The 11,102-nt window shown below is 39.6% G+C and overlaps 1 protein-coding gene across 1 annotated transcript; it reads right to left on the reverse strand.

The window, feature by feature from the left end:
* Positions 1-984: 984 nt before the first annotated feature.
* Positions 985-10,673, reverse strand: SPP1 (secreted phosphoprotein 1). Its single transcript, XM_039361207.1, has 7 exons — positions 10,527-10,673; positions 7,668-7,755; positions 7,528-7,578; positions 6,687-6,818; positions 5,150-5,194; positions 3,598-3,828; positions 985-1,978 (listed from the first exon to the last, which is right to left on the reverse strand). The coding sequence occupies exons 2-7, from the start codon at positions 7,719-7,721 to the stop codon at positions 1,568-1,570; spliced, it is 924 nt and encodes a 307-aa protein (XP_039217141.1). The 5' UTR covers positions 7,722-7,755; positions 10,527-10,673; the 3' UTR covers positions 985-1,567.
* Positions 10,674-11,102: the final 429 nt, after the last annotated feature.

Raw genomic sequence — 11,102 nt, forward strand, 5'->3', positions numbered from 1 at the left:
TAATCTAGAATGCTTGTTAATGGGACTTGTACTCCTGCATATGTGAAAAATCCCAGGTTGAAGAAAGATGAAGATAGGTTTACCAACAGAATTGACCCACATGTGGCTGATTTAATCAAAAATTATTGAATACATAATTGGTTGGGTTTACACCAAATGGCTCAGTTTGTTGTAATAATCAGGGCAGAGATTCCTTAACACTTGCAAGGTCTTAGTTATGCAGAGCAACAGAATAAATCACAGGTTTTGAGAAATTATATCTGATCAGAGAGGCTACTGAACAAACTGGTATTAATTACTGTGCTTCCTTTATAGCAGTGGCCTCCAATCTTTTGGGTATCAGGGACCGGTTCCGTAGAGAGAGGTTTTTCAGTGGACCGCAGGGGGCGAGTTCGCGTGCTGCCTGCATCCCACAGATGGGGTTTCACTTATTTGCGTGGACCAGTTTCTGGCATGCTATGGAGTGGGGCCGATCCACAGACCTGGGGTTGGGGATCCTTGCTTTACATGTAGTCGCTAACTTACAGCCATTCATTTAGTGACTGTTAGAAGTTACAATGGTATTCAATGAAGTGACTTCTGACTGATCCTTCACTTAATGCAGCATTCCCATGGTCACATGATCCGAATTTGGGCACTTGGCAACCAGCATGTATTTACAATGGTTGCAGTGTCCAGGGGTTACATGATTGCCATTTTCAACCTTTCCCGCTAGCTGGCCACGTGATTCACTTCATTTAAGAGCTGTGGTGATTTGCTTAACCATAGCAAAAAGGGTCATAAAATTGCATGTGATTCAGTTAATAACTGCCTTGCTTAGGAACAGAAATTCTGGTCCCAGTCGTGTTTGTAAGTCAAGAACTATTTTGCGTTTGTAAGTCAAGGACTATATTGTCCTGATCAATTTAAAAGCACTCACTTCAGCCACTAGAGGTCGCACATACAACTAACCCAAGAGTCTATCAAGGTAACTACAGAAACATATAAAGTTTTGTCACTTTATTTAACTCACAACTGTCAACAAAATATACACTGCAATATTAAACATTTCAGAAGTACAGCATTGTAAGATACACAAAAATCAGTGGGAATGTAAAACTAGATTTTCCCAAGCATTTTTCTCTCTCCTTCAGAGCAAGCTACTGTGAGACAGAGCAGGACTTACGCACCAAGAAGGGCTTAATATTCTCTAATCATCATGACTACTATTCATTTAACACTAATATCTTAAAGATGTTTATTTGGAGCAAATTCTGCTGAAGATCTATCAGATTGACTCCCAAATAAGCATGAACAGGATCAGGCAGCATATTTACATTTGCTGCTAGTTATAATCGCTATGGCTTGAAATCCGAATTATGTCTATATAATTGGGAACAAACATTCAAGTCAAAGTTGCATTGCCCTTCTCACTCTTTTTTCTTTTCTTTTCTTTTTTTTTTTTTTTGCAACTCAGCAAAACAAAAACACTGGTGATGGAGTTGGGCTTTGGTCTTAGCTGGGCCCATACATGCAAAAAGTCTGGAGAGCTGTCTCAGATAAGTATTGGCCTATCTTGCTCTACCCTTTAGAGGATGACCTCGTTGTCCTCAACACTATCGTGATGTTCAACACTGTGGTGATCTTCAGTGCTGTGGTGATTCTCGGCGCTTTCCAAACTTTGGTTGCTGACGTCATCAGGATTACTGTCTAACTGTTGGAGTTCCTCGCTGTGATCTTTTTTCTGCTCTCCGCTTTCAGTGCTTTCCAGGGAAACAGAAACTTTGCTGTGGTCATGGCTGTCCTCTACACTCTCAGGTTTCTCTGGGCTGTGGTCCTCTAGACTTGTGTCATGGGATGCACTGTGGACTTCATTGCTGTCCCTCAGGTTACTTTTGTCATCTCTTTCATGGCTTTCCAGAGAACGTGCCTTGGCATATTCACGGCTCTCATCGTCTGGGGTGCTGTCAACTTCATCTGAAACATCTTGAGAATCAAACTGAAAAAGTCCACAAGAGAAACAATCAAAGGCCACTCCACTCTCGTGAGAAATATCTGCAGTGCTGCCATACAAGATTAACAATGATTTTCCTTTCTTCAGAGAATGTTACACAGGGCTGGAGGATGGTATTTTCAGACTCTCTAACAGAATTATTAGTTCAATAGCAGTTGTTAGTTATTTCTAAAAATAATAAAGGTTGTATACGAATACCTCAGGGTGGCAAACATATCCCCACAACTGTGTGAGGTGGGTTGGGCTTTCATGCCTAAGGATCCGGCTTTCATGCCTTATGTCTCCACTTTTCTAGCCTGGTGCCTTAGCCTCTAGCCAAAATGGCTCTGGAACCTCATTATTCCAGAAAGAATATCATAGTGTATTACAAATAAAGTGCAAAATAGGTTATCAAATACAAAGAAGACTTAAATAATATACTGCCTCAGGTATATACAGTATTAATTTCAACAGCCTGTATTATTTTTTGTTTGTTATTTTTATTTTTTTATTTATTTTTTTTATGTGATAATGCTTCTGTGTTTTTCATGTGTTCAAAATAAGCTTTTTTAATATGGGAAGTGATTAATAAATTGGTTACTCATGTCCTTTTACACGAGTGACAATTCTCTTGTTTCTAAAAGAATTATATTGGTATAAAACATAAAATAAGCATAATATTTTCCATATACCTTTTTATGGCTATAACATTTAATCTACAATTAAAAAGTCAGAAAACTTACTGCAAATGTTATTTTAAAAAATCTAAGCGTCTGAAATGTAGATGTTTAGGAATGAAAGTGAAGTATGTTTATGTCAACTAATTGTTAAAACAAGGGAACCCTTGTGTTTTTTGTCTCTCCCACCCCAAGCTTTGCAGTTTTTACTTTATAGTACTTTTATAGCATGAGGGCAGCAGGTTTTTCTAAGCCAATGAATTTGCTCAAAACATGCTTCCTCCTGCTCGTTCTCATATACAATATAATACTTATTACAGGTGGTGTCTTTGCAGCAGGGGTCTTCAAACTTGGCCCTTTTATGACTTGTGGACTTCAACTCCCAGAATTCCTCAGCCAGGCATGCTGGCTGAAGAATTCTGGAAGTTGAAGTCCACAAGTCATAAAAGGGCCAAGTTTGAAGACCCCTGCTTTACAGCAACCACAAACAGTGTTGGCCAAGCATGTAACATTTGAATATCCAACTATCGAAAACTGCCGTGACAAATGGTGTTTTAATGATGGCCTTGCCAATCACCACAAGTTGGTGTAGGAAGAGGAATTGGAGGAGGAGGAGCTTGCTGAAATGTTAAAGTGAAGCAACAACCTCAGACATTATTTTCCATAATTACCCAGAGCTACTAAACATTGGCAGTTGCAGACCAAAATCCTCTAGGCAAAAATATTGTGTGTGTGAATTGTAACTTAATAGATGGACTGTGTGATTCTAAATAGATTAATTGTCTTGTTCCTTGAAATCAAACATTTAAATCACTTGATTTAAAGCAGACGATGATAACCACATGCAGCTAAAGATGCTTCTCGTAGGAGCTGCTTTTGGGGCATTCCAAGTTCTCCCCCCACTTATGTGAGTACAGCAATAAAAGAAAGCAATCAGTTGGCATTTACCTTTCCAGATCTCTCCAAACTCATCTGGTCATCTTTTGCCCTGAATCCATAAGGTGCGACGTCTCCTCTGTATGTGACGGAATCTAAGGTAACAGGAGCCTGAGTGGGATATTCAGTGAAGTTTTCCTGAGACTCATCTGATTCATCTGAATCTGGATGATCGTCGTCTTTGGAAACATCACTATGATTATCATCGTCTTCATTACTTTTGCTGGAAGATGCCAAAAGAGTCTGCAAGAAAACCAGTGCAACTTGGTTATACCACATGCACAAGGACATACTTTGTTTTAGGTTTGGACATATCTTGTGAAGATACTACACAAACTCAAGACATTGAAACTGGGCAGCAGCTAGTTTTCAGTGCCAAACATCAGAATGAGAACCTTGGAAACTGAATATAATACCCCAGACAAAATGCAGAATGTCTTTGGTTCACTATTGGGCAACAACAAGAATCTGAGGACTATACTCTCAAGGCTTAAGTTTTAGATAAATGAAATAATATGAAGGCTAGGAGCATGGTGGCTCATGTGATTAGGACGCTGGGCTGATAAGCAGTAAGCCCACGTTCGAGACCAGAGTACTGCCATGGGATGGGGTGAGTTCCCATCCTTTGCTCCAGCTCCTGCTGCAACATGAAAGGAGCCTCCAATTGGGTGTCCCCCAGGCAACGGTGATGTCATCAGCTAATCTTTTCAACCTGGAAGCAACCTTGGTGCTTCAGACAGAAGTGTGGTGCAAATTGCAAGGTTTCTAAGGGATCTCTATTTGGATTACTTAAAAGCACCCAGAAGCATGAATTGGTATAACATTCAACATGTAGGATTCTAGTTGGTGTGCAAAATCATCCCAAGGGATACTTGGATCCTCTGGCTTGGGAGGGCAATTTATAGCTCTTTAAGATATCACCAAATCCTTTAAGAATGCAAATTCATGCACAGGCACTTAAAGAAGGCGTACTGAACCTTCAGGGAGATGGACAGGGCACAGTCCTCGGAATGGTTTTGTACAGCCCTAACACAAATCCTGTGACACCACACTGAAATAACTGCCTTGGTTACCAATTGTTTTTTGGATTGTGCATTGGTTTTTGGTTTCAAAATTCAAACTTTTAATAGCTTAGGATATACATAAAAATCTGACTCACTATGGATCTCTTTGCCTGTTATTAAAATCTGCGAATGACACTCATCTAAAGACATTGCTGCTCAGTTATACACTCAGGTGTTACTTTTTACAATGCACATGCAATCTATGGATCTTCCTTTTTTCTGCACAAATATCAAAGGTGAATGAGTTTTATCTCCTTTTTCAGTGGATCCAAGGGTGGCCACAGTTGTAGTCAAGTTGGTTGTCTCAATAGGATGATCAAAGCTTGGCCTGGGTTATTTTTTGTTGTTGTTGTTGCATATAAAGACTAGTTTTGACTGTTTTGATCAAACCCTACAGACACCACCAATGGGGGATCATCGACTACTGGGGAGAATGGCTGATGCGAAATACACTTGCACTCATTATCTTCTGTGGGTGGAACATGTTGAGTTAAACTCACCTGTTGCTCAGTGATCTCATCACGATCTTCCAAAGACTGAGAGTTCTGTAAATGAAATAAAAGGGCTATGAAAACTAGCAGTGGATTTGGAACAGATAACATAAAAGGAAATCTGCCCAATTAAAATTATAGAATTCATTGCAATGGGTGGTCCTTGACTTATAACAATTCATTTGGTAACCGTTCAAAGTTACAACAGCACTGAAAGAGTGACTTATGATCATTTTTCACACTTACATCCGTTGCAGCATCTCCATGGTCAGGGGATCAAAATTCAGATCCTTGGCAACTGACTCATATTTACGATAGTTGCAGTGTCCTATGGTCATGTGATCATTTTTTGCCACCTTCTGACAATCGAAGTCAATGGGGAAGCCAGATTCACTTAACAACCATGTTACTAACTTAACAATGCAGTGATTCACTTAACAACTCTGGCAAGAATGACTGTAAAATAGGGCAAAACGTACTTAACAATTGTCTTGCTTAGCAATAGAAATTTTGGGCACAGTTGTGGTTATAAGTCAAGGACTATCTGTCTTCATAGCTGGAGAAAAGATCAGTTCATGAATGGTAGATATGTTAACAACCATTAATCATAATTAATGATTAGCCTTAGCAGCCATTAACATTGATGAATGTTGATTACTGGGGAGAAACGGAGAAGGAAGGGTATTCTCATAAACCTCAGCTGGTAAGTCTCCCAGAAGCAGTTGATTTATTACTGATGGAGATGCTGAATCAGTTGGATCCAGTTGAGGCTTTCCTGGGTTTCTTTTTTATTCAAGGAATAATAGGAATTAGGGCCTGGATTGAATGGAAAGGAAATAGGGCTGGTGGGAGGAGAATGATGGATAGAAAAACAAGTTAAATAGAATAATGGGTAAAATACCTTGCACTAAATCTAAAGCTGCCATCTCATCAGGCCTAGTTTGGCCATGACTAGGCCCAACTGACAGCTAATTTGTGTCCCATTTTCGCTTGCTCCTCTCACCACAACATTTCTTTGTACTATGTTGCTTTTCTCACTCTAGAGCAGTAGTGGCAAACCTATGGCACTAGTGCCAGAGGCGGCACTTGGAGCCCTCTCTGTGGGCACGCACGCTGTCGCCCCAGCCCCGCCTCCCCCTGTAGCCCCCTCCTCACCAGCAGCCTCCCGGAGAAGAGTCACCCCTGGGTGTGGCCCGTGCAGAGCTTCACAGCCAAGCACATGGTAGCTGGGCAGCAGATGATGCTGCAGGGTGCGGGTGGAGGGCGTGGCCACCATGCTGCAGGGCTGCTTGGGCGATCTGTGTCGTGTCATGGATGGCCCTGAGGGTGGGTGTGGTGAGGGCGGAGCAGGGGTGGGCCAGTTTTTGGGCACTCGGTCTCTAAAAGGTTCGCCATTACTGCTCTAGAGCTTTCCAAGTGTATTGGACTTGCAGCTGCATAGTCCCCAGACAGCACCATCTCAAACCATGCCATTTGGGTTTATACACTTGAAGTCAGGCACATCCAGAAGCTGCCAATAGTTCATTAAAGGAGATGAGTTGCATACCAATTGAGAAGATGCATGTTCTGGTGACTCTTGACTGTGTTCATGGCTGTTTCCATGCTCTTGACTGTGTTCATGGCTGTGTGAATTGTGGTGGTGGTGGTGGTGTGCGTGTGCTTCATTTTCTCTGGAGTCCTACAACAATACAAAAACATTAGAATTTAGCATTTAGAATTTAGAGAGGAAATGGTTAAGAGCATCTAAGTGCCATACTATCTAATTTCATTCTCATTCGACTTTTGTGAAAAAAGTAAAATCGGTGTTAAGAATAATTAGAAAAGATATCTAAAAAAGTGCAGAAAGTGCCTGTTAGGAAGTGAAATGAATCTTAGTACTATTTTGTGGTAAATTCACATAAGGTAGGTTATAGCTTTTTTTTTTCTTTTTCTTTTTACATTTTGGAAAGGTATAAAAAGAACAGCTGTAGTAACCAAGAAATAGACACCTTGAAGTTTGGGGAGAGGATTACAGGGTGGTAAAAAAGGAGGCCTTTTTTTAAGTGGGTGAGAAGTATGGCCCAAATAAATGCATTTAATAAAAGGATTACAGTCCTTTTAGCAGTAGGACCTTTTTTTAAAAAATAAATAAATGGAAAGGTATTGTCAGTTGTCTCAATGAAATTGATGCCTGGTGGATTAGGACTGAAAAGCAAGACAAATCAAGTTCTTGATTGTCTTCTTCCTGAGATGAGTTTTTTATTATTAGAATTTACTAAGTGTATCTTAAAAACCCCATTTTTGAAAAACTTTAGATAGGAAATACAGAAAATCTGGAACCACTTGAACTGAATAGGGTTCAATAAATAATAAAAGTAAGTCCCTGCACACATACAATACACACTTACATGTTTTCTTTCTGCACTCCTAGAATCGTCATGATGTGTCGATTTGCTGATCTTTAAGAAGAAGGGAAAAAATAGTATTGATTCCTTTTTGCTACACTAAGGAAGTCTTGATTGATTTGTTAAGTGCATGGTGTACTTACTGGTAAGGCAAAGGCAACGGTGAAAAGACACACGATAAGCACAGCAATTTTCATGATGACTGATCCTTGCAATCAGTTGGTAAGATTCCTGTTCCAAAACAACAACAACAATAACAGTTCATTGGACCTGTGTTTTAGAAACAGTCTACATATATGTAAACAGTACCTCCAGACTCTCATGATGGATTGATCAGACATTCACTAATGAACTGCACAGTCTACAACAGAAGTACCCAACCTTTTCAGCACCAGGGACCGGTTCCGTGGAGAAAGGTGTTTCCACAGACCGGAGAGTGTGTGGTTTTGTGTGCTGCCTGTATCCCATAGATGGGTCTCTCCTTGTTTGTGCAGACTGCTTGCTGGCATGCCGTGGCCCAGTACTGGTCCATGGACCAGGGGTTGGGTACCCCTGGTCTCCAATGTTGATAAACTCTTTCTAGATGGTGCCTTTTTAAACATCAACATAAAAAGTAATTGTCTATCTAAAAAGTGGACTGTTGCTGCCTTCTAGTTCTCTATATATTTATCACTCTTTCATGTCTTCCAGAATACCTCACTTGAGATTTAAAGAAGCACAAATAAAAAGGATGAAAACAGAGATAAAAAGCTCTCCTTATTCCATCATATTATATAGGCCTATGAAACTTTGAGACCTGGTTTATAAAACCCACCAAGCCATAAGGTGGTGTGTTTGCTTTTCATTTAACATGAAGTGGGAACTTGCTCATTATGCCACAACATTATGTGCAAAGTAGGCCACTGCAGCTGGTTCAACCAGCTATGGTTTGAAACATTCTAGCAAAATATATATTATATTTGAATGCAGATTAGTTTGATGAAAATGCATGCATTTCCATAACATTCCATACATGCAAGGACACAGGGCTTTTTGCTTAATGTTATTGCTTTAGAACACAAAAAAGATAAGAAAAAAATAGAAAACACCCACAAATATAGTAATACAGTACATATAGAAAATAAACTCAGTTTCTAAGATTAATATTAAATCTTGGCCACACAGAATAATCTTGGCTAATCTTTTCATTAAATTGCTAAATATGTTCATGAGCACACAGGTCAACACATCTCTGCTTATGAACACACTAATATCGTAGGACTAAATAATATTCTTATTTGCAGGATAAACATTCTCTGAAATATCCAATAGCTGTGAAATAAATATTTTTTGCTTTAGTAATCTAATTTCAAAATTGTAAGAAACATAAATATTTTTAAAGATGCTTAGGTATTTATTTGTTAATGAGGGATATACTTATTGCTAATAACTAATATTCAGTTTAAAAATTCTATTATCTGCTCATAAAAAGAGAACAATTTGAAAAACATTTCAATGTTGATCATAATTCAGGAGTTTTAGAGGTTGCTACTGCAGCAGGATGCAGTCTCTTGGGAAGGAGGAAAAGTGAGAGCATATTATTATGAAATAATTCAAAGGCAGATATTTCAAAACTTAATGGAAATTTTGGGAAAGAAGGTTACAACAAATTGGTATTTCTTCTGTCTTTGTTTGCATGACACGTGCATACGGATAGAAATTTAATTCAAGCATAATTGCAATGCTCAGCAGCAATACCATCTAATTGATTGGGTCCTTTCTTCTAAAGCATTTTGAAAATTCAACCTAACATTTCTGAGTCAGATAGGATTATACTGCTGCATGTAACACTTTGGAAAAAGCTGATGAATCAGGACTCAAGGGATATACGAGAAATTGATGAATCATGATGGAAGGCTGTATTAGGAGCCAGGCTGATGGGGGAGCTGGCATCCTTCCTTATGCATTGCCCTTCTTCTTACAAGGTTAATGAGCACTTGTGCTAAAAGCAAAAATCAATGTGAAAACACTGCACCAAATTACATCTGAGTAATACTCCTAAAGATCCAATTTAGGAGTACTGGAGGATGAAGAGCCAATGATTTTCTGAAGATTAAATGCAACAATTTTAGCCAGAAATACTTTGCTAAATAAATAGGTGCTGTATAAGAAATGGGGACTGGCAAGAATTTGAACTCTATTTGGATGGAGCTGTGAGGGTTTAACTTACACCTGGATCCACCAGTGCTCTGATATCAGGATATTTCAGATAACCAAATATTCTTGCACATAAACACTACATGATTTCTCCAGATTACTGGAGAAATACTCCATATTATCTTAATATGATGGCTATTTTTGCTTTTAACCGCAGAGCAAGAAGCAAGTATGCGGCTGCAGGAGATTTCTGTGTAAGAAGCTACTGTTTTAAGAAATAGGACCTCTGGTAAACACAGAAGTTGATACTCCTAGGTACCCAAAACATGGTAAACTTATGCCTTATCTTTCTCTTCCAACGTACTTTAATGCCTTCCCATGTTACTTCTACAACAGTCTTGCGAGGTAGATGAAGTGAGACACCCAGAGAATGAGCATTTGGACTCTGCCAGTATCCCAACCATGATGCAATCTGGTCTAGTCATAACCCACCCTCCTCTGCAATTTAGCACTTACACAGAGATAGCAGAATGCAGACCATCAGCCACTTTGAGCCAAAAGTATGCAGCAATTTGATCCCCCCCCCTCAGGGATAATTCTAAGAGCCGCTGTGTATTTTTTTTTCCTCTTCTAAATGGCAATTTCCATTTGACCGCACTTGCTCTTACAAACCACACCATCCCCGCATCTTTAAATCTGCTCCCAGGAGCCATGCAAACCACTCTGTTGTTGGAACTGAATCTATTTCAGGCAAAATGATCCCCTCTCAGTGGAAACAGTCCCTAGCATACTGCTATGGCGCTTTTCCCTTAATCAATTGTGGCACAGCTTAAAAGTAACAGTTAAGAAAGGAAGGCAATAGGTACCTGGTGTGGTGCTTAGATCCTCAGGCAGCAGTCTGCAGCTATGTAGCGAAGCTCAGAGCAATGCTTGAGTCACTTCAGCTAGTTCCACTCATTCACTCTCCCTCCTTCTCTTCTGTTTCGCATCTGCAGACCTCTGAATTTAAACTGTAGTCCAGATACCAGCCGACCAATCTGCGCCAGGCGGAAAAGATGAGGTCATGAGTTTCCTGGTCTCAGTCCTCCCACCATTCTGCTACATTTCCTTTCAGGGGGTTTTGTGGCTTTCCAAGCAAACAAGGAGCTGTCCCATAGTTAAAACATTACTTATGTAAAGTCTGATTAACTAGTGTTTTAGATCAACTCTCTGCACTCAGTCTGGAGGGAAGAGGATTTTAATGAGCAGGGGAGTTATTAGCATTTATGGGGAGAACTACATTCAATTGCATCTTTTTCGTCTTCTTTTTTATATAAAGGTATAGGCAGCTTCTACTAGGAATGGTAGAATATAAATAACCCCTTGCAAAGTATAACTCTTGGGGCCCTTTGGATTTCATTTGCATGAAAACAAGATATGTCTTAGAAACTTTATATTTTGGC

This window comes from Crotalus tigris, unplaced genomic scaffold (genome assembly GCF_016545835.1).
Source record: "Crotalus tigris isolate CLP2741 ecotype Arizona unplaced genomic scaffold, ASM1654583v1 scf7180000019218.882973, whole genome shotgun sequence".
Classification (NCBI taxonomy): Eukaryota; Metazoa; Chordata; class Lepidosauria; order Squamata; family Viperidae; genus Crotalus; species Crotalus tigris.